General features: G+C 41.2%; 1 protein-coding gene across 15 annotated transcripts in view; it reads right to left on the bottom strand.

Moving 5' to 3' along the window:
- Positions 1 to 22440, bottom strand: part of CELF2 (CUGBP Elav-like family member 2) — a 724899-nt gene that overhangs the window by 270651 nt on the left and 431808 nt on the right. Inside the window, exon 1 of one of the 15 annotated variants that reach the window (XM_012740333.3) lies at positions 20979 to 21232. The exons of 12 other annotated variants lie outside the window; for them this stretch is intronic. In XM_012740333.3, the coding sequence (XP_012595787.1) occupies positions 20979 to 21052 (74 nt within the window). In that variant the 5' untranslated portion in view covers positions 21053 to 21232. Of the gene's footprint in view, positions 1 to 20978; positions 21233 to 22440 lie in introns of those variants that run through there. 2 more of the 15 variants (XM_075997470.1, XM_020284114.2) reach the window with 2 other exon arrangements.

Consider the following 22440-nt stretch of genomic DNA (forward strand, 5'->3'; position numbering starts at 1 on the left):
TTATAACAGAAAACGAATCTGATATATACCAACACAGTGCTAAACCCTGAGCTTTCCCTTTTCATGTTATTACTGAAATTCTGATTATGCAAAAATAGTTCAACACAAATGTTCTAGTCTATCCTGAGTCTACTACCTACCCATAATTGTGCCCCCAGTGAGCAGATTGTATCATTTTAGTAAAACCCTGATACATGACAATGGAACTAATCACAGTAATCTAAACGTATGTATATGCCAAATATATAAACATCCAAGTGATTATGACAACTTTTTTATATATAGTAACAGTACTGTGGACCCCACATGTAACAGCTTACATACTGTAAACTCTCTAGGATACACTCAATTCCAACGGGATTGATGTTACGTCCTGATAGAAGGGTGACAGAGATTCCACTGGGTCACAGTGTGGAAAAGAGCCCATATCTTATACAAAGAGATATATATATAGAGAGATACACACATATCTTCATATAAGATAGTTTTCCACAGGAAAATGGTCTGAAAACCCAGATGAGTAAAGTTCATGTGATTTGATCAGAAACTAAAAATGTGTTGAGAGAAAATACAAGTCAAATTGTTTATATATATGTATATATATATAAAAATAAAAGAAGTTTGATACATCTTTATCTGCACTTTAATGTCCTTTTTTCAGCGTCATTACATTTCTCTGGTCTGACTTTCCGAGTGTTCCTGCTTAGAGTTTAAAAGAGAAACCCCAAGGCGTGTGCACTTTTAGACACTGTTACTCAAAACTAACGGGTCCTGGGTCTTGATACTGGGCTACCGCTTTCCTAACTCTATCCCCGAGGGGTACAGACTGTAGTTCCTCCATCTCTCTCGGGACCCCTTTCTGTGTCCTGATAGCACCAACGCTTGTTATGGACTGCATGTTTGTGTCCCCCTAACAGGAATATGTTGAAGCACTAACCCCCAACATGATGGTGTGGGGAAATGGGGCCTTTGGAAGGTGATTAGGGTTAGCTGACGTCAGAAGGGTGGAGCCCTCAGGATGGGATTAGTGCCCTATTAAGAAAAGGAAGGGCTGCCAGTAGCTTGACCTTGGACTTCCCACTCTCCAGAACTGTGAGAAATATATTATTAGTGGCAGGAGGCCACAGAAGAGCAGCGTTAACAGCCGATGACAGAGATGGAGCTAAACAGAGCTCCATCTGGCTTCATGCAGCCCTGAATGATGGAAAATCCTAAAAAGCAAAAGGCTGAAATGGTTGGAAGAGGAGACCTCACAAAATGAAAGGAAAATTGAAAATGTTCATCATGAATGGCGATGTAACTTTGAGGATGCAGGGTTTCCCCAGAACCTAGAATGGGAACTCGCACACAGGCAGGCATTTAAAAGTATTTGCTGAACCACGTAATAACCACTAAAATCGTTATATGGGGAAAACCAAGCAAGCAACCAGACCAGAACAAATAACTGCAACAAAATAAGTTGCCACACAGAAAATACAGCATAGAGTAGGTTTATCCTGGAGGTTCAGAGTTCTATTGCTCCATAATTAAAATTCCATACCAATTATACCTTTAAAGTTACTATAAACTACTGTTACTTTTATTACATGATGCAATTTATCAGATGTAGAAAGTGTTGTTATAGCAGATTAAGATCTTATCAAGCACTAAACATAAGACGGTCTGTTTACATAACAGAGAACCTATTTTGTTTCTTCTCTAAAACACTGTCTACATCTTGTTTAATGCTCATTTTTAATTATCTCCATATTGTTGGAGGCAATTCTCATAGAGAACACAGATACATAAATGCCACTCTTCCCTTCTGCTGCCGTGAAAGTTCTTTAACTTCCTCTTTCTACCTTCCCTTGGAATCATGTGGTCCCATCATCAATGACATGAAAACTTAAAAATTTCTCAAAATTTGCCATATTCCCAAGGCACCCTGAACTCCCGAAAAATAGGAAGTCTTTGATTAAAAATCAATCTGTCATAGCCCACATAAAGATTATCAACACATTTTGTTCTTCTCAGTCCCTTGGATGTTTTTTGTAGATAATTAGCTTGATGAAAGGAAACTTGGAACACCCCATGCCTCTCCACCCACTCCACTGTCGACGTATACCACATTCCAAAGTCGCCTGGAGTTGTTAATACAACTACCTGCACCTCTAGATTGCTCAGGCCCATGGTTTTCTCCAACAAAAATGTAACAGATATATAATTATCCCTTATTTTTAAATGCAATTAGCCTTAAAAACTGATATGTAAATTCCCACTTCAATGACCAAAGTTATGAAGTACACAATCTATCTTCCATTGAGTGGTTTATATCGTAACTTTAAAAATAAACCGCAACTCAAAAATTTTCTTCAACAGAAAGGTATTAAAAGCTTATAAAATTTCAGAAGGAATAAAACATGCATGTGGGCAAATAAGGAACAAGTTGTGTCTTTTGAAGTCAGTCAGTCCACAGTGTAAGTGCTGAACTCTATGGCACTTTTTTAGTCCACACGGTGACTACAGAGCTTCTTGTCCTCATAGTCTGAATTCACACAATTAGCTGAAGAGGTAGATTAGAAGACACCTACTATGTACCACGTAGAGTATCAGGGGCTGTGTTCTAAGGCTCACTTTGCCGTGGTTTCTACTCTGTGTTCTCCGGGCTGATAATTGGGAGAGACTGCACAGGACTCAGATGATGTTGCCATTCCATGGTCAACACCATGGGAGCACCGTGTGGTCACGTGTGTGTGCATACATGTAGGATGCTGTAAACGCATAGGGGCACTCAGCTTAGGGTGATGGCTGGGGGCTGGAATGAAAAAACAAGACAGCTGGCTTCCTAGAGAAGGCCCTATCCCTCCTCTATCTCAATGTTCATATCATTTTTAATTCCCAAAGCACGTTTAATAAGTGAGTTTCATTGCTGCCAGAAATGTTTTAATAAAAATGAACCCAACCAGTATACTTTAAAATAATTATGATTTCAAGACTATATATGGGAGTTCCAAATAGTAAAATGGTTTTACATGCAATATTCATACTAAGGTTTTAGCACATTTTAAAATAATAATCCTTAAGAGTGTTCCTATCCCACCTTTTGTAGTTTATATATGATTTACAAATTTCCATGTATAACATGTATAAAAACAGTGCCAAAATGCATATTCTAAGTTTCACTCCAGAATCATTTTTATGGCTGTGTACTGCATAATATTTGATTGATAATAAAAATCCTGTCAAAATTCCTACTGTCCCAGTGCCGTAACTACAACTCTTTTGATGTATTTGGGTAGACGAGTAATCACTTTCTAATAGGATTAACTTCACACCTTGCCTAAGTCGACAGCCATCCTGTATCAATAACTTAATAAGCACTGCCGTTTGAAATACCATTCAATTTCACACACCACATACCTCTACCAGCACAACTTGGCGATGCAATACAGAGCAAACCACCTCAGACACATTCTAAGAATAGAAGCATTTTCCTCTTAAGAATATAGGCCAGAGGCTATCCAAGAAGACTCCACAAAGAGAAGCCAAGCTACAGATGGGAAAAAGGGAAGTCATTTCTCACATGAGGCTGAAAGGTCCACCTCTGAACCCTGACCTGTGCTCACAGCACTTCCCATGCAAGCTCTGGCCCTCTGCCTACTATTACTAGCAGAGATAGTAGACTTATAGTTTTAACATGGCTACCTACCTGGACTTCTAGGGACTGGAGAACCCTTTTTTTTTTTTTTTAACACAAAATGTAATAAAAACTACAAACTAAAATCACTTTGTTTTTGCCACAAACCTAAGCTCCCCAGTAACAAGAAAATTTCAAGCTTTTCACTTTGCTCCTGCTCAGTAATTCAACCTTTATCGCAATTCTTTTTTGCTCTCTACCTTTATAATTTTCAATTAAATTTAAAATTTGATGACCACAGACTACAAGAGCATCCAGATAAAAATAAAAGATTAAATGTTGAGAAACAGCTTTGTCCCCTATCAGCTTAGATATGGTAGTTGAGGATATAAGCGCTCTACAAAGGCAAGGATGAGAAAGACAAGCTGAGAGCCAAAGAGGAAGGCAAGAGCCCCACCATCATGAGGTGGGGAGGAGTAACGAAAGATAAGCAGAAAAGGAAAAACAATCACATGCCATAGAGGCCAACAGAGGAATTTTAAGGAGACAGTCAAAATCGCCCAATATATAGAAGACATGCAATAAACATTTTAATGACATAATAAAAAAAACCACCCAGGCCATAGTGATGCTTCCTCTCTCATCCACCAGGAGGAACAAGGCTATCCATAAATCCCCAGAGGGATCTGGGGCTAAAACTCAAAATGGGAACAGACCCAGGGGTATCATCTTCCCATCAGAGATTGGTCTAAGGAGGCTAAAGAGATCAAGAAACCACCAGATGGCAACACAGAGCCAGAGATGATTCCATTTATTTATCTAGGAATCTACGACACTGGATCACAGAAATGGCCCATGTATCAGCGAAATGTCTACTTTTATGTTTAGTAAAAGATAAGAGAAATAAAATTCAGTCCCCAAAGAAAGGTAAACACAGACTGAAGAAGCTTGTCATTGTGCAGAACACACCTTCAATTAGTAACTGTACCTTTACTGTGTAAATGGCAGAGGAAAGTAATTAACAATTAATAGAAGCTGCCCTCAATTTAAAGCCTCCAAGGGAAGTAATTAAATTTAGTAGAAGCTGTAGCCTCTAAACAAAGATACATCATACAAATACAAAAGGAAACACAGATTTGAATAATAAATGCAAATTAGAAACAAGGCTTGTCTATAGGCTGAAGAGAAACGATCCTAAGTTTATTTTTCCTAAGAAATTCTCTGTTCAAGGGACTAGTTTATGGACCTATTTTCTCCCAGGCAAAGGTTTGATCTGAATCCTGGCTGCTGTTTCTTAAGCACAACCTGGCTTCCAGAGTATTTATGCATGCAGATCAGACAGCTTCCTGCGGTTTGAATTAGCTGTACAAGTACCTTTCATATCAATGCAGATATACTCGATATACACAGTGTCAACATTACTACCAGGAATGGAGATCACAAACACTGCTCTGCTTGTTGGTCATGAAATAAAATTGCCAAGCAGAATTTGTGTAGCTCCACAGGGTAAATTAATGCAGGCAACACGGTTATCAGCAGTCTTTAGCCTGCCTCTCTAAGCTTCTAACGGAAACATTTAGGGAGAGAAAGCGTTACATCTGGCTACAGCTGCACATTACATGGTCCATTGAGACCCAATGCTGATGGCTGAACTGAATAACAAACAGCTGGGTATAAATGTAAAAATCAGGAGATCAATTTTAAACACACGTATTTCATAAATCTCCTGAAATTCTAGCACTGTATGAAAAAGAGCAATTAGCATCATAGAGCAAAAAAGTATCTCAGTGACGACAATTCAAAAATATACCTGGGCACCCTGGGATCACTGTACCTTGGCTGAACTCTCCTGTGTTTCACAAAAGGCAGCGTGAAAACAAACAAAGGTGGTATCCTGGAATCATTTTCTGGCTCTGGTCACGCTTTGGTTGAAAGTCATCAGAAATATCTGAGCTTCCTATTTGAGCTTTCCAGACTGGGGAAAAGTTATTAATTTAACTGAATTGAACAGAAAGGTTTCCCTGATAGTCTCATCTCAGGAGCCACCAACACTGAACCTAGGTATGTTCACAGAGCACTGCAGCGAGCAATTTCTAGCACAAGCAATGTGAGTTAGAAAAAAAAACAAAAACACGTAAGTTAATGAGACAGCACATTCCTAAGTGCCCAGCAAGGTGCTAATACATTACAGACACCGAATAAACTTTTGTTACATTTCAAATAGCTTTTCTTCTTATAAGGGTTTAGGTTAAGAAAATGGGTTGGAGAAAGAGCAGCTAGAAATTTCTTTGCTGGGAGGTTTAAAAGTATTAATAATCATTTTTGCGGAAAGTGTTTGGGTTCATCCCACATAGACTTTTAAAAACTGGCACACATATTTGTATTTAAGAAAGCTAGTGGTAGAGGATCAGACATGAGAAAGGGATTGCATAATTTATCCAAACTGGGACACTTTTCAGAGTAAAGGGGGACACTATTAATGATGACGCTAGAGCGACAGGCATAAGCTGGGGCTATCTCAGCAAAACCAGGTCACATACTCACTGTATCTTGAGTAGCAAGAGCATGAAGAGCTTGACGTCTTATCTGGAATGCCAATGACGTGGTTGCTAGCCCCATCCTCTTTGTTTTCAAACTGATCTGTGTCCACTTGTTCTCAAGATTCTCCAACTAGTGCAAATTAAAGCGCTCTTCTAACAGGAAGTTCAGGATGGACTAGATAAAAATACAGATTTCCACTGCTTGCACAAATCATTCTGTAGATCGTACCAGACCCAATCTGACCTAATGGAGTAGGGCTACTACCTACCACCACTATAGCTTTTTCAGATGGGGAAGGAACTGTAACATTACCAGTCTGGATAAATGTTAGATTTTCCCCCCATCGCAAGCTAATTGCATTCAATGCAAAAGGCCAAGATCACCAAAGTACTAATGTATATGCACGTTTCCACCAAAAGACTGTTTCTTCCTGTGTGCTTAGTAATAAAGAACTCATGAAACATTTTTAAGGAATCTAGGAGAGAGATAAATGTAGCAAAAAAATAGAAAGACAGAAAGAAAGTAAGAGGAAAAGATGAGGCAGTGTTATACTATTTACTTAATCTGATCTACAGGGTGAAGAATGAAGGTCTTCAGAAAGTTGGAACAGTGAAATTCTTGTGACCCAACAAGAAGGTCCTTTTTAAATCCAACATACCTTCAAACAACACAAAAGTAAAGATCCTTTATTTTAAACTAGTGACTATTTCCCTGAAGAACAAATAAAGTCAACAGGACAGACAAAAACTCAGAAGTAACCAAATATGTAACCCTTGTCATTGCACTTTATAAAATTTTGTAATACCTAGAACAGCCAGCAACCATCCAGCACATTATATGGGACTCTGAGACTGAATATTTGTGTTAAGAATGATGCTGAAGATAAACTCTGACTCTTATTCACTGGCAGACATTTTAGATGAACGGGGAAAAAAAACATAAGAACAGACTTTAGTACAGAAAATGCTTAGGTTGTTTCCGCATGACGACACCACAACTGATCAGTTCGGCCAAATAATAGGGTAGTGGTGACTCAAATCCTAAATTCCTCAATTGTCCAACTTAATTTTAACTTGTTTGACTGCAGTACAAACTGTACAGCTGTGACATTCTCTGACTTACACTGTATTTACACTACCTCAGAGGGATCGATTTGCTGCTGCAGAGGCCCACAAGAAACCCTGAGAATTAGATAACTTTAAAAGCTAATTTACTTTGGTTCTAGGCTAATTACATTTCTTAAAGTTAGTTTTGCTGATTGGCTAAGAATCCAAGCTATCAAAAGCCCAGGCACTTAGAGGCATAAACACATAACCTGTCAAAAAATAAGTGCCTGAACATGAGAGAATATTTGTAATTCACAGAAACAACTCGTGAAATACACAAATCGAATTGCCCTCATTTGTACCTTACAATCGGGCAATTATTTTATAGGACGGAGACTGTCTATGTCTCAGAATTTTCACTATAAGGGCATTGCCTCAAAAGCTGCAACAATTCATTTAACTAGAAAAATGAAAAAAAAAAAAAAAGTCTTCTTGGTGTCTTGTACTACATTGGAAGGTTCTTTACTAAAATCCCAAAGTTATCTTATTTCTGCCCCACGAATGCTAAAAATAATGAATTGGCAACCTTCACATATTACAGTGTTAAATGATCTGTCCGAACCCAACATACATCTGAATTTATTATTTATTTTAGAAAAGGTGACAACACACATTAGGGAACATCCAACTCACTAGGTAGACGTTAACTGTTCACAGTTATGACCTAATAAACATTTCTTTGATAACATGTTTGTCCTACCTGTCAGACACAAGAGAATCAGGAACAGTCTACGGGTTTCCTGAGCAAACTTAGTCAACTATTTGTTCTGCTTCTATTTTGGATAAAAGAATCAGAGAAATTTTTCTCTAGGTTTTCAAAGAGCTTGGACTCTGCTATGGCCTGGAAGGTGACTTCCAACATTATGTAACACCACACAGATTACAAATCTGGTATGTTAAAGAAACAAAAAAAAACCCCAATGATGTTATCATCACTTCTTCCTCCTCTCAGTTTTCCATCCAAAACCAAGGAACATCTATGACATTAAATAGCTCCCCCTGGATTTTACAATGTTACTCAACAATGAGCAAAACACTAAGCTATCCACATGCTACTTCTTTTTAAAAATGCCAAATGGTTCCAAAATTACAGATGGAGTCTTAATCACGTGTCTAGAAGAGTGAAACTGGCCAGGGTGGTTTTCTGGTACCATGCCGGGTTCTAAGGGCAACGAAGCAGTCCCCACCTCCACCGGAGAAGCACATGTTTTTTACTGAGCACAAGGTAGGGGTTGGGGGATGTGAAGATGACATCACGTCACAGGGATGCAGTCGCAACCTGCCCCAGGAAGCAGCAGCATGTGTCCCTCAACCAACTCTCTCGACCTTGCCCATCGCACTTGGCTCTAAACCAAACTGTGGTTTCTTGCCTTACATCCTGGAAATGGAGGACTGGTGGGAGGAGGCGCCAATGTGATCCAGTCGACAATGGAGTCAACAAAGCGCTAACAGTAATAGCATTTCCCTCCCGTTACGTGATCGCTGGGAACCCAGCGTTTTGACAAAATGTTCAAACATCGGGCGAATGGAGTTGGTATCATGCAGTTGAGAGCCATGGTATTGGGCCTTATAGTCTGACTTCTGAAAGCCTTATAATGAGGGTGGAGTGGATATACATTCCATTCTTTGGCTGTATTTTTGTTCAACAAAGCCTGCAATTTTCAGTCACTTGAAAATGTAATTATAGATAATGTTTGCATCAGTAGCAAGAATACAATAAGCACACAGGGCATGAAAACTCCACTCAAATCACATCCTCTTAGGTTATGCCTGCCAAGAGTAAAGGCATTTCGACAAGCTAATATTCGGTATGGAATGGCTTGTGGGTTAGACCAACCCAGGCACGAATTCTACTCTAACTTTACCATTATCCCTTCCTTCACGCTGGGTATTCTGCACACGAGACAGAAATTTACGACTTGCTCAAAGCTCAGAATCCTATCCAATGTTTACGCACTTGAACACAAAGCTGTGGAGAGGCTGAAAGTGTAGGGCACTTGAAAGGGACCTGGTACTACATGGGAGTTGGTCACAACTGTGAAGTATCTAAAATCCATCAACATCTTGCTTGGAGACTCACTTATTCTATCACCTACTTACGTGGCCCCTTACGAAGAAGGGGGTAAAAATGGATATAAGTGTAGAAAGGATACAGCATAAAGTCACCAAACCAGAGGGACAAGGGGACCAAACACCACCTGAGAGCCATTTTTCTAATTCATAAGAAGGCATAGTAAGGGCTGCAAAAGACCATGAGAAAGGCCAAGTGTTCATCTAAATCAGAGACAAAAATTTAAAAATTGGAAGTAAATGGGAGAAAATGCCAGGTATCTAATGAAATCCTCAAAAGAAACATCTTCATAAAATATACCATTATCATCAATGAAGAATAAGTATCCACCTCGACATTCAATGTTAATGGCTTCCTCATCTCAGTAGCAAGTAAGACTCCGCCTCAGGCATTTAGAGATCTTGGGGCCCCTTTCCACTGAGTCATCTCTTACAACACTCTTGCCTTCTAGACTCAGATATTGGTCTGGCTGTGAAATAACACCAACAAAGAGCAACTGACACGAAAGAGCACATAAAAAGCAGAAGATTGTTGGGTCACAGCTCAAAACCTCCATTTCACACTCAAAGCCTACATACTCAGCTGCCAAGCTGCCAACCTATCTAACTTTTCAACCTGTTTATATCTAAGAATCCCTCAAAAGACTTACAAGCAACCACCAGGGCCAAACTTCTAGGCAAAGCAACAGAAAGACCTCAAGCTTTGGAAATGACACAGGCCAACATATGCTCGGGTTTTCGGCACCACCACTTTACAGAACACCCCAGCATCTTCACTTGTAAAATGGCAATGACACAAACTACCCTGCAAAATTTTTCTAAAGATTACTGATAACATATAAAGTCCTTAGCCTGATGGCCAGCTCCTGGTATATCCTAAATCAAGAACTAATATCGTACAATATGGCAGAAAATGTAACCACAGGAAGGCAGCGTCCCTTAAAATAATCAGAATTAAAAGAAACACACCACCAAAAAGCAGCATATGGTTGTCAAGGAATTAGTTTGGTTTACACTAGAAAATATTTCTTGGCTTCTGAATCTGCACTATTATTATATTGAACAGAGAACTAGAAATAAATTTAGATCAAAAGTTGCATATCCTTAGGAGACCTTTAAAACAAGACAGAAGCAAGATAAAGGCACGGCCATCACATGGCTTCTTTGGCTAACAAAAGTCCAATTTGGGTCACTTTTTACAATACCTGGCCATAAACTGTTGGCCCAACCAAAGTCGGCCTATAAAGTTAATTTGACACCAATACAATAAAATGTGCTGATTACAAAGTACCAATTAGTTTGTATATAAACATTTGTAGTATGTCTGGCCCCATCCTCCGAAGATTTTGCCAGCTTTCGGACACAGACCTAGTTTTCCTTTCACAACTCTCTTGGAAACAGCAGTAATCTCTGATATTGCCAAAGTCACCGCCCCACTCCCCACCAATGACCCCTGGTTCACCCCAATGCCAAGTGCCCTGTTATGTGAGGCAAGACATTCTGCATCCTGGAGGTCACGTTCACAGCCTGGAGAATGCCTGCACAGTCAGTATCACACTCTCAGCCACAGCAGATGCCCTGTATTCCCCTGGCCAGCCACGGAGGATACTCCTCAACCAATGGATCCACACTGCATCTGGTCGTGTCTGATCTAAGACAATCAAGTGACTTACAACATTAGGAGCAAATTCTCAAACTATAGGGCAGCTCTGACCTCTTAGGACTCCAAGGATGCCATAAGCTATGTGAGGAGAAAGAAGTGCTTGTTTATTAACCACAAAAACAGAATAACTAGGATGCACCCTGCAGCTGGGCACACCACACACACTATACCCCTTGTCTTAACCCTATGCACCTTGTAAGACAAAAATCTGATTCCTTGTCCAGGAAGTTTCTACCTATGGAGATGCACCTATGCTCTACGGGTGTCCTGAGCACCTGAGAGGCCATTAGTCAGGCTATAAGGTCTACAATGCACCACCCTCCCAATACTCCTGCCATCAAAAGTGCTTCCTTAATGGCCAGTTTCCTCTAGGGTTAGGACTCCCATTATGTCAGAACTAGCCTTCATATTGTGCAGCTGGTCCTCTTCCCATAAGAAAATCAGGATCTACTTCATGGGGCACACAGATGAGCTTTTCAGAATGCATAGGTGGAGATACTAGATGGAGATACTGCCTTTGCTTCAATTCATCCCAGGATGGAAGGTCTGACCACAAGTTCACAGTTGGAACATGAACCATATTTTATTTCTCAATCATGCACGAAGGAGAGAAAAAAAAAACTAGCCTTTATGAAAGTGTTCTGGGGACTGAGTATTTTCTGAAAGTTCACATGGGAGCAACACTGCTTTATGGGTCTTTGCCTGGGTAGAAGGCACGAATGTTCTGAGGAAGAAAACATTAACTGTTCAGTTGTAACAAGTTCCACTCTATTCAATTCTCCCAGGACACATAGGTGAATTTGTGGTCAGTTTTAAGTACCAGGAAGCTATAAAATATTTAGGTTGTCATTTCTTTCCCAACATTAGTCTGACAATAATAGACTGTGGGACAGGTAAGAAGCATATTTTATTATCCTGATTTTCTAGATGAGGAATCTTGACAAGTCAACTGAGACCTCAAGTAGGCATGGAACAGACCAGAAGACAAGCCAGGAATTCTCATGAGAAGCCTGCTTAGTAAAGGACGCCTGGCCTTGCAGAAGACCCTTCCACCCTGTCACTTGGAGAGATCCTAAAGCAACGTCCCCAGTGATTTCCATTCCATGACACATAGAGCAAGGATCCCTGACAATCAAGAACAATCCAAGAGTAAGTTCTATCTATTAAAAATTAAGACACATGCATAGCCAATGGAATTAAAATGGTCTCTGTATTAAGAAAAATGGTTCCCTAAACTCTTCCTAAAAGGTAAATTCTGTGGCCAGTGCTGAGTCAGGGCAAAGAAACAACTTGCCTCTTAGTTTCTCCTCCAACACAGCTGTTTGTGTAAAGGGCCTCTAAGATACTACAAGTAAAATCCCCTCCCAAAGGGCCCTAGGAATACAGAAGAGGAAGACCACCACCCATCAGATGTTGGTAGCAACTTTTAGACACCTAAGTGTAAAAATGAACAAAAAGGATAAACAAGGAGTCAGGAAAATATGGGTTTGTTATGGAAAAGAAAGAAGAATCGTGACAGGAAGCCTTATGATGCAACATTAGGACAGATTGAATATTTAGGAACTGCTTTGAGATGGAGCTGCCAGCAGCATCAGACAACACTCGGACTTCTCAAAGGACTCGTGCATGTTCTCTCTAAATCCTAACACAAGACAAGATGGCTGAGTGGACAATGAGAGTCATGAGGAAAGATGTTACCAGCATGGACTGAAGTGAATCACTGCAGTTGGAGGCCTCCTGGTGACAATTTTGAGAAAGCAAACACAGCTGCAGCACAGCCAAATATAGCTGGCCAAGACAATGACATCCATAAAGTTAATCATTCTGAAATATGCTCCCCTTATGCTCAACCCAAAAACTCAACACCCCTTCTGTAATGCAGGAAGTCAAAATACAGTTTTATGCACAGAAACGTGCAGCTGCTCTGCTGGAATGTGCAGTAAGTGATGATCTAGGTGCTTTGATAATGCTGTTCTCTCTCAAGGCTCCAATGCTGAGAGCCACGCCATGGACAGAGACGGCCCCTTCTCTTGAAACTTAGGAAACCGCTCAGGGAAAAGGATAATAAAATGGGCTTTAGAGGAGATGTTTTAAAAAGCTATAAATCAGGAAAACATAAAAGTAAAAGAAAACTTCAGAAAAAGCTGTACTGTCGGTGACCTTGTTGAATCTAGACAGGGATACACAGAAAGAACCAGGAGTGAAGAGTAAAACAAGTAAGTACAACTAACTACATCCACACTAGCCCTCTACCAAATGCTTTCCCTTTCTGCTTTTTCATACCATCTTTCCCTTCTATTATTCCCCAAAGATTTTTTCAAGGACAAAATGAAGCGTCAGATTTCAACTTGTACATGTTTCACTTTCTGGGCACTCAATGCCTTCCTCTTAGTTCCAAAGAGAAAACGAGAGAGAGAGAGAGAGAGAGAGAGAGAGAGAGAGAGGGAGAGAGAGTGTGTGTGTGTGTGTGTGTGTGTAAGTTGGTTTATACCAATTTACCCCATTTAGCCTTATAAATATCCTCTGAACAACTCACCTTTTTAAGATTGTCAGTTTACTTGGGCTGGACTCCCATTAGACAATCAAAATTTCAAGGACTCCTTTCAACAGCAACAGGGGGCCATGGGACAAGGACACCAATCACATACAACGGTGGCAGCAAAGCAGCACGAGGTAAGGAATTCGGTCTGGCTGGCACCAGACGCATCCACACAACAAGGAAACATCCATTTTAGGACCCTGATTTTTCTGTGAAGAATCTTTCTTTATTTCCCTACTCTTACTCTAAAAGACCTTCAGAGTAGCAACATCTCAACTGCAACTGAGAAACAGAGAGGTCCCCAAATCCAAGGATTCTGCTGCAGGGAGAGATGAGACCACTAAACTGGGAAGGGTCTCAGCTTTCAACCCAGCAAGACATGGCAAGATGACCAGAGTGGATTATTTTTCGCCTTTAACAGAAGTGAACATGAGGCTTTCAGCCAAAGACTCAAAACACAGTCCTGAGACCTTTCTCTAGCAGTATCCCTACTTCGCAGTACAACTTCGGTCAAACGTGAAACCTTCCTGAACCTCAAATTTTTTAGTTATGATGGTAGTAATATGTAGAGACGTGTTACGTTGTGCAACAATTTCATAACTTCTAAAACCATACGCCATTTAACAGCAGATATTTGGAGAAAGTGAAGAATTACGCTCAATGTAAGTTTCAATAAATACATATTTATATTCACACATATACATACATACATACACACACATATCTTATGCCTACTGACCACAGCCAGGTAAACTAAAAAATATTTTGCTCTTTTAGCCTGAAAGACCAACTGATTTTCTTTGTGGCAAATAAATGAGGTTCAACTTTCCTGCTACAGAGGAAGACTATGAGAAATGAAGACATAACTCACAGAAAAGGATATAGAATACCACCTGAAAATGTAGTGAGTTTAATCTAACCTATGAACTTTCATTAGAAAAAGCATGGAAATCAAGCCTCTTAGCAAAAACAATCATAGAATTTGAGACTTACTATGTCAGGTGAAGTACTCAGAAGTATACTGCCATGGCACTAAAAATTTTAAGCTGTCCAAAAGTGATGTCAAAATGTCAAATAAATCAGCTAAAGTTAATTGCATTCTCTCTGGGTAGTGAGTCACCACCTTCATCTGTGAAAGTAGGAAATATTCAGTCTTATTTGAGCTTGTAAATGTCAGACAAAGCAGCTGTTGGGCCGGGGGAGCTTGATTTCCACGGTTATGACAGCCAGCCATACCCAGTCTCACTGAGCAGACAAACCTCTTGGACTTCTTCAATGATCAAGACTTAAAATCGAAACACTAAATGCATACCACTTTTAAAGCACTATTACTGTGAAAGGAAGCCTGGTCAATTGGTCATCCATCTGGGTGACTCTTCCCTGCTGCTGACCTAAATGAAGCATAGATTATTTAAACCTAGACCTGTTCAGAATAGATTTATTTAAAATATGACCTCAAGTGAAAGGCCACATAAGCCTGGTAGGAAACTATAAAATAAGAAACTGAAATATTTTAGTCTAAATATAGCCTAAGATTTATTTACATAAATCTTTAGGTGAAAAAAAAAATAGGTCTAATAATTTGCTGGTAAGTTGGCTCTGAGGCATTCATTCAAATGGAGTAATTAAAATTTAACCAAAACCTGAATTTGCACTCATATGTCATTTTGAAAGCCGTATGATTACATATTTATTAGCATTACATTTTAAATTATCAACAGATTTTTAAAACATCCCTCTCAGTATCTGAACATAATATACAATCTGCAGTTCATAAAAGAGACCGTTCATAAAACTCCGTGTTGGCACTTCGAAAGAGTAAATCTCAAACATGCTCACCAGGCATTTCAACCACATAACTGGAATTGTATTTCTATAAAAATAGTTCCAGTAATCACTTTCTGTCATGGAGTTAGAACAAATGAGGAAAGCGAAGCTGTTCGAAATCTCCCTAAGTGTTTTCCCCCCTTTCTTTGAAAAGCCCTTTAGGAAGAGCATAAAGCTCACACTAAATGAAAAAGACACTCCCAGGAGGAGAAGGAAGTTTCCATCTCTTCCCATCTAGAGTGAGTGCATGAGGATACTGGATGGTGCAATTAAACAGTGATGGTGCTGAAGAGGAATAATTATTTTACAATTACCTGAGAGCATCACATTTACTGCTCTAATTAGTTTTTGTTTCCCACATAGGGTTTTCCCAGGAACGTGCAGCTCCATTTCTCTTACGTTTACCCAGAGCTTTTTCTTAAGGAAAAATAAAAATACATTTTCTGCACGGCTACACAAGTAGCACGCCACTGATGCTGGGTTCATTATATTCCTCGGTACCCTCCTCCTTGATAGAGGAAACAAACAGGACGGCATGAGAACCTGTAGGTGCCAATGAACTGGAAATCATTAGCGGTTTCCAAACCCTCCCTTCTGCAGTTTTGTAAAAACAAATATTACACTGAGAAATACCCAACTCTTTGTAGGTTAGGCATTTCCTAATCCAAAACCAAAAAGCAACAATGTGACCCTCCCCTGGAAAAACAAAACCATCCAACAGTAGTACTATGAAGTAGAGATTCAGTACTGAACATAAACAACATCCATGACTTGTCAATTTTGCTCCTTGAAACTTTGAAAATATAACATTTTCCATCCAGATGCAAATAAGATAAAGGGTGCTTACAGTATTGGTTAACATTTGTGAAAGTCTGTTTCAGTTTTGTTGTTTTTAAAAATAAATTCCACAATGACATCAGATTTCCATTATATTGTGTCTCCTGAGTCTACACATAAAGTCTCCACAGTGAACACTATCCTGAATTTCTGCACAATAGCTGTATCATATAATCATGTGCTGGTTGTATTCGACTCAAGTGTACCAGATCATTTTGCATGCCAAAACGTTACCTGTCTTTTTATGAGAACTGAGTGAGTGTTTCATTTGTAAGAAACAAAAACAAGGGGTAAAGAGAAATGAAAAGTTTGGGATTTATGTTAAAAAAAAAATAAAAAAGGAAGGAGATTGCAGTCTTTTATCACAGGCCAAATACAGTGTTATTATAGCTGTTAGGGGGAGGGAAAAAAACAACACTGTGAGGTGGAAAACATCCTAAATGATCCCATGAAATCTTAATTACTAGGTTCGTGTCTGAAAATCCTATCTACTTTTTATCTTGTCTTTCAAGGGTCTTGTTTCCCCAGTTTACTACATCTCATCACCAATAATCTCAATCCAGTAAATTACAATTAAATAGCAAGATTTAACAATTAAAATACTGCCTCTGCCCAGATCAAAGATAACATTAGTGCTCTAAAAAGCTACTGTGGGATGAATTCTTGGCTTCAGAAAGTAGCTGATACTAAAATACATACTATTAACTGAGAAATACCACCTGAAAATGTATTTTTAAATTTTTCCTTAAAGAACCATATGCAAAGCCCATCCTTTAGAGTTTTCTCTTTAATTTCCTTTCATAACCATCATGGAACCAGGTAATAAATGTCAGTTATCTCAGTATTTAATTATTTATATTAATAACTGCATTTTCCAAATATACTTTAAATGCCTATGAGGGGGAGAAAAGGGGTCGACTGCTTTTGATTCTCATCTTGCTGCTACCTCATAAACCAAAACATTTTAATTAAAATATATTAAGTTAATGAATATATGGAATAACTGAATTTGAATCAAATCTGAGTATAAAATGATGCTTCACATACATTAATCCTAAATAGCTGATATGTTATTTATTTCTTACAATGCTCGATCATTCCCATGTGACACAATTTTGGTTTTCTGATGAAAATCTATGTCATATACTTTAATTCACAGTTCTCTCTTCTCTCTCCCTCAACATGTACCACTGCACATGTGCACACACTTGAAAACCACAGCTTTACCATTTGCTGCCTATGGGTGTGGGCAAGCAGGTAACCTCTTTAATCATCATCCATAAAATAGGGACAATACCATCAGGATCAGAGATGATATCAATAAAATATTCTAGCACATAGTAGGTATTCAACTAAAGACTCTTATTTTGTCATTTGGGGGAAGCAGTACTTACTGTACCTCCCTAAAACACTGCCCCTATAATTGTTTCTTAATCTATAAAATGAGGCCTGATGATATGGTCTTCAAAGCCCCTTTCAACTTTCACAGTGATGGCCTTAGGATCTCCTTTGAGTTTAATGACACACCGGTATTTTGCCAGTTATTTTAACTTGGGAGGACTTACTCTCAACAAAAAGTCTAACTCATCAAGCTGACGAATTTACAGTCTGGATAGCTTTCCTCCTTTTCAGTAAGGTTAACAACCAAAGGTGAAAAAAATACTAAGATTTCATTTTAATTTACTGGTAGCCTCCTCTCAATATCTTATTTTAATATCAAAAACCTGAACCAATACTTTTAAAGCTGCATTTATAAATTTTTCTACTCATAACCTTTTACTTCAAAGACATTATTTCTCGGTTTTGTTTAAAAATACAAAAACATTTAGAAACCCATTTATGTACATCATTAAAAGGTGAAACAAAGAAACACTCATCCCCACCCCATGGAAAACCAGCTGCCCCAGTTTAATAGAATTAAAAAATCAGTTCCTATTTTCATTATGCTTTGTTGCAAATGGTATTCTATAACAGCACAAAGGCAACGAAACTTTAATAGTCAACATTATTTAAAATGTCCATTTCCATTACATTCTGATACTGAATGTTTAAAACCCCAAAACCTTGAAGCGTATGTTGGAGCAATTCTATACCACTACAGAGCCTTAAATGAGCTGGGCTCTTTAAACCCTGGATGGCTTGTGGGGCCATCGAGCGTAATAATTCATCTCAAAAGCTATTTGTTCATCTGCCTTGAGGACTCAAACATATTACATCTTGCAAACTTATCTAATATATTCTTGTGGGAAAACGCCATAGAAAATGTTCTGCTGCTTTAGAAAAATCAACACCAGAAAAGCCCCCATGCTTTATTTAAGTTCCTTTCAGGAATTTGCCAATATCTAGCAGTCCGCAATTTAGTCCAAATGGCAATATACCACACATGACAATCAGTCCCGGAAACAATAAATCTGCACAGCTATCTTCTCAAGTCTATGAATATGGCAATAAAAGATGCTGCCCAGGTGGGCTTCAGACATTTTCAACTTGGTATATTCCCTCCCACACACCTCTATCACTCGAATACAGTCTCTAAGAGGAGTTAATTACAACCTATTTTAGAAAACATGCTAGTGTTTTCGGGGCTGTGGGGACACACAACAGTTATCTTAGAAACAAATAAAATTATCATCTACAAATCCCCTTTTTTCCTTTAGTTCAATTAAGCAATAGTTGACAAATGCTGAAAACAATTTGGGTTTGATTCCTAAGGGAAATAACTAACATTTGCAAGAGAAATGAGGTAGAAGTCACAGAAGGATTTGTACAGGAGACTCCCTGGGTAAGATACCAAGGTTCTGTTCAGAGCCAATAGTCTGAATAAGCCACATTCATTCACCAAATGAAATGGACAAATTAAATTTTCATAATTCATAATTTAATTGACAAGAGACTGCATCTTTCAGAGGCCATTACCACTTTAAATTCATAGAGCATTCATTAGCTAGATATATTATGGTCACTTAAGTAGCAGGTGACCATAAATTCAAAATCATGATCAAGCTAATTCTTTGCTTCAGCCCAGACACTCGAGCCTATAGAGGAGAAAACACACAAAACTTCCAAACCAGCTCATACACAAACATTACGTTTCTATATAGAGATCTATTTTAAGGGGGGCCAGGACAGAGATCTCCTAAAACAAATATGGAAATGTTACTAATCAAGATTAATTCCTCCGACAAAACTACCAAAAGGAATTCAATATTAATTTATGTTATCTGATTATCTCAGTTGAGACAATGGAACCTCAATGCATATTAGCAAGTTAACATTCTGCATATCGACTGAAAAGACAACTCACATGTAACAGATTCTATCATTCCCCTCCCCCACTTTTTTTTTTTTTGGTCCTTAGCAACTCAAATAATTGGCCACTGCGGAGTTTCTCAAAAATCTCTCAACTCTTAACACTTTAACATAGTAGAAAAAGAATCAAGCATGGTAGGGGGGAACTTAGGTGCTATGGAAATGGATCATAAAGCTTGCAATGGCCTGAACATTGCAGGATATACCCTACGGTGCAAGAGAATGGATGTGAAGTCGTACCTCGGATAGAACAGGAAACATCCTATATGTACTCTTATGCTATGTGTTCTTTTTTTTTTTTCCACTGGATTAACTGCAGCCTAGATGCACTGTGAAATTTCTCGCCTGATCAGAGAGAATCTTACATACGCCCTGTCTAAAAAAGGACACAGACCTTTCGGTCCCACTCTCACAATCCTTTTTCTCTCTCTAGGTTTCCTTTTCATAACATGCCTGAAATCCAAGCAGATCCTTGAATCGACAGCCCCTGAGCTAGTTAAGAGAAACTTTCCTATCAAGACTAACCAGCCAGATAAAAATTAGACATGCTTTCCTTTCCTCAGGAATCCCAGCTCTCTACTTCTTCCAATAAACGCTCTACCCTAGTTTGACGACATGTGAAACAAGCAGAACCGCATTAATTATTAAATTACAGGCTGCACATCAGACAAACCATCGTGATTACGTAAAAATTACCTCTAATTTCTGCAACAGAGTACACCTGGCTAGTTTAACGCTTTCTAATTATTCCTTTGCTTTTTACCACACACCCCCCCCACCCTCGCACCTCTTCTTCTCTCCTTCCCTTCTCCCACTTTGAGAAAGGAATCTTTGCAAATGGAAAGTCAGACGAGCGGGGAAATTCGGTAAGAACAGATCTGCAAACGGGCCACGGAGGGCTCCATCAGCTCGGCACTGCAAATGCCACGAGCGTGCACACTCGCACGCGCGCACCCCGCCCCGGACCCCGCGCCCCGCTCGCCGGTCCCCGCCCGGTGCCCGGGACGCCGCGCCCCGCTCGCCGGTCCTCACCCTGACCCTGGGAGACCCTACCCGGTGCCCGGGACGCCGCTCGCCGGTCCTCTCACCCTGACCCTCGGAGACCCCGCCCGGTGCCCGGGACGCCGCTCGCCGGTCCTCTCACCCTGACCCTCGGAGACCCCGCCCGGTGCCCGGGACGCCGCGCCCCGCTCGCCACACCGGGACCCGGGGACGCCGCGCCCCGCTCGCCGGTCCTCACCCTGACCTCGGACCCCGCTCGCGGGTCCCCGCACTGCTCCGCGCTGCGCCTCCCGACACTCTCCCTCGTCCCCGCGTCCCGCGCCGCCCTCCGCAAGCCCCGGGAGGCGGCGGGCTCCGGAGCGGCCAAGTCGCGCCCGGGCGCAGCGCGGCGCCTGCCGGCTCTGAGGGGAGCTCGGCCGCGCGGCCCTCGGGCGCGGCGCGGCGCGGCGGGCCGCCGGCTCCACTCACATTCTGTCAGGAACGAGCAGGCGGCCCTCGACCATCATGTCCGGGAGGAAATCCAGCTTGAAGGCAGAAGTCATGTTCTCGGGCGCACGCGGCGGCGGCGGCGGCGCTCGGGCGGGGGGCGGCTCTGCGCGCGTCCGAGCGGCCGCGGGCGGCGCGAGACGGGCAGGGACAGGTGCGCGCGGCCTCCCCCGGCGGCCGCCGAGCCGGCACTTGTCACATTCTCCCCCTCGCGCTCTCCGCCAATCCCCTCCGAAATCCAGCGCCGAGGCGGCCGGCTGCCCAGCGCCAGGTGCGGCGGGCGGGCGGGGCGGAGCTCCCCGGGCGCCCGCCGCCGCCGCCGCTTAACCCCTGCGGGCCCGCCCCGGTCCCCGCCCCGGCCCGGCCCGCGGCGCGCGGAGGGACCCGGGCAGGCGGAGCGCGGCGTGCCCCAACGCTGCCAGACTTCCCGGGCCCCCGCGAGCCTCCCGCCGCGCACGCCGGCTCTGCCCCGCTCCTCTCGGCCCCCCGTGCCCACAGCACCTGGCGCGAGGCCGCGGCGGCCACTTGTCGTGGGGTTAGTGCCACCCACTGTCGTGCCGGAGCCGGATCCGCTTCCACGCCGGATCCTCGCTCCCAGACCCGAGCCGCAGGAGACCGAGTCTCCACGAGGTTTTGTCTCAACGTTCCTGGGCGTGATACGCCAGCCAGGACTAACGATCACAGAAATGGTAATCCGTGGTTCAGGCAAAGTAAATGCCGGGCTGTATGGCCCAAATGGCATTGAGGGACTTATCCCAGTTACTGGTATGTAATTCGGGATGATGTCGATTTACAACGTAAAATATGCCATGAAGTCCTGCACGCCTGTGGCTACGCTGTGAAAAGTTCACTTTAACCCAGATAACCAAACAGCCAAACGACAAGGAGAACAATAAATCAGAATGTCACCTTACGCACTAAGACGAGGAATCCGTGCCTGCCCAACTGTACTTCCCTTTGGTGTCATCTTGAAAACACTAACAAGTGTAAGAGACTGAAAATAAGAAACAGTCATACATCATGTTGTCTTTTAAACTGATAAATCACGAACCTGCCATTTCCTAGTATTTAACACAACGATCAAAAAAACCAACAGAGTGACTTCATGAGTATTAGGCCACGAAGCTTAAATACCCATTTAAGACTTGTGACTGATTCACTAATAGGAATTGAGAAAAAAAAAGGCAGAATGCTTATTACACCTGAACAGAAAAACAGGTGAGTTTAATTTCTCCAGGTGATTTGTGTACATTCCTGGAAAATAAGTAGTGTGTAAGGTGATATTCTGATTTATTTTTCTCTTTGTCGTTTGGCTGTTTGGTCATTTGGGTTAAAGTGACCTTTTCACAATGTAGTCACAAGTGTGTAGGACTTCATGGCATATTTTACGCTCTAAATCAACATCATCGCAAATTACATACCAGAAGTGCATTCCCTCTTATGG

Source organism: Microcebus murinus, chromosome 25, assembly GCF_040939455.1.
Source record: "Microcebus murinus isolate Inina chromosome 25, M.murinus_Inina_mat1.0, whole genome shotgun sequence".
Lineage (NCBI taxonomy): Eukaryota > Metazoa > Chordata > Mammalia > Primates > Cheirogaleidae > Microcebus > Microcebus murinus.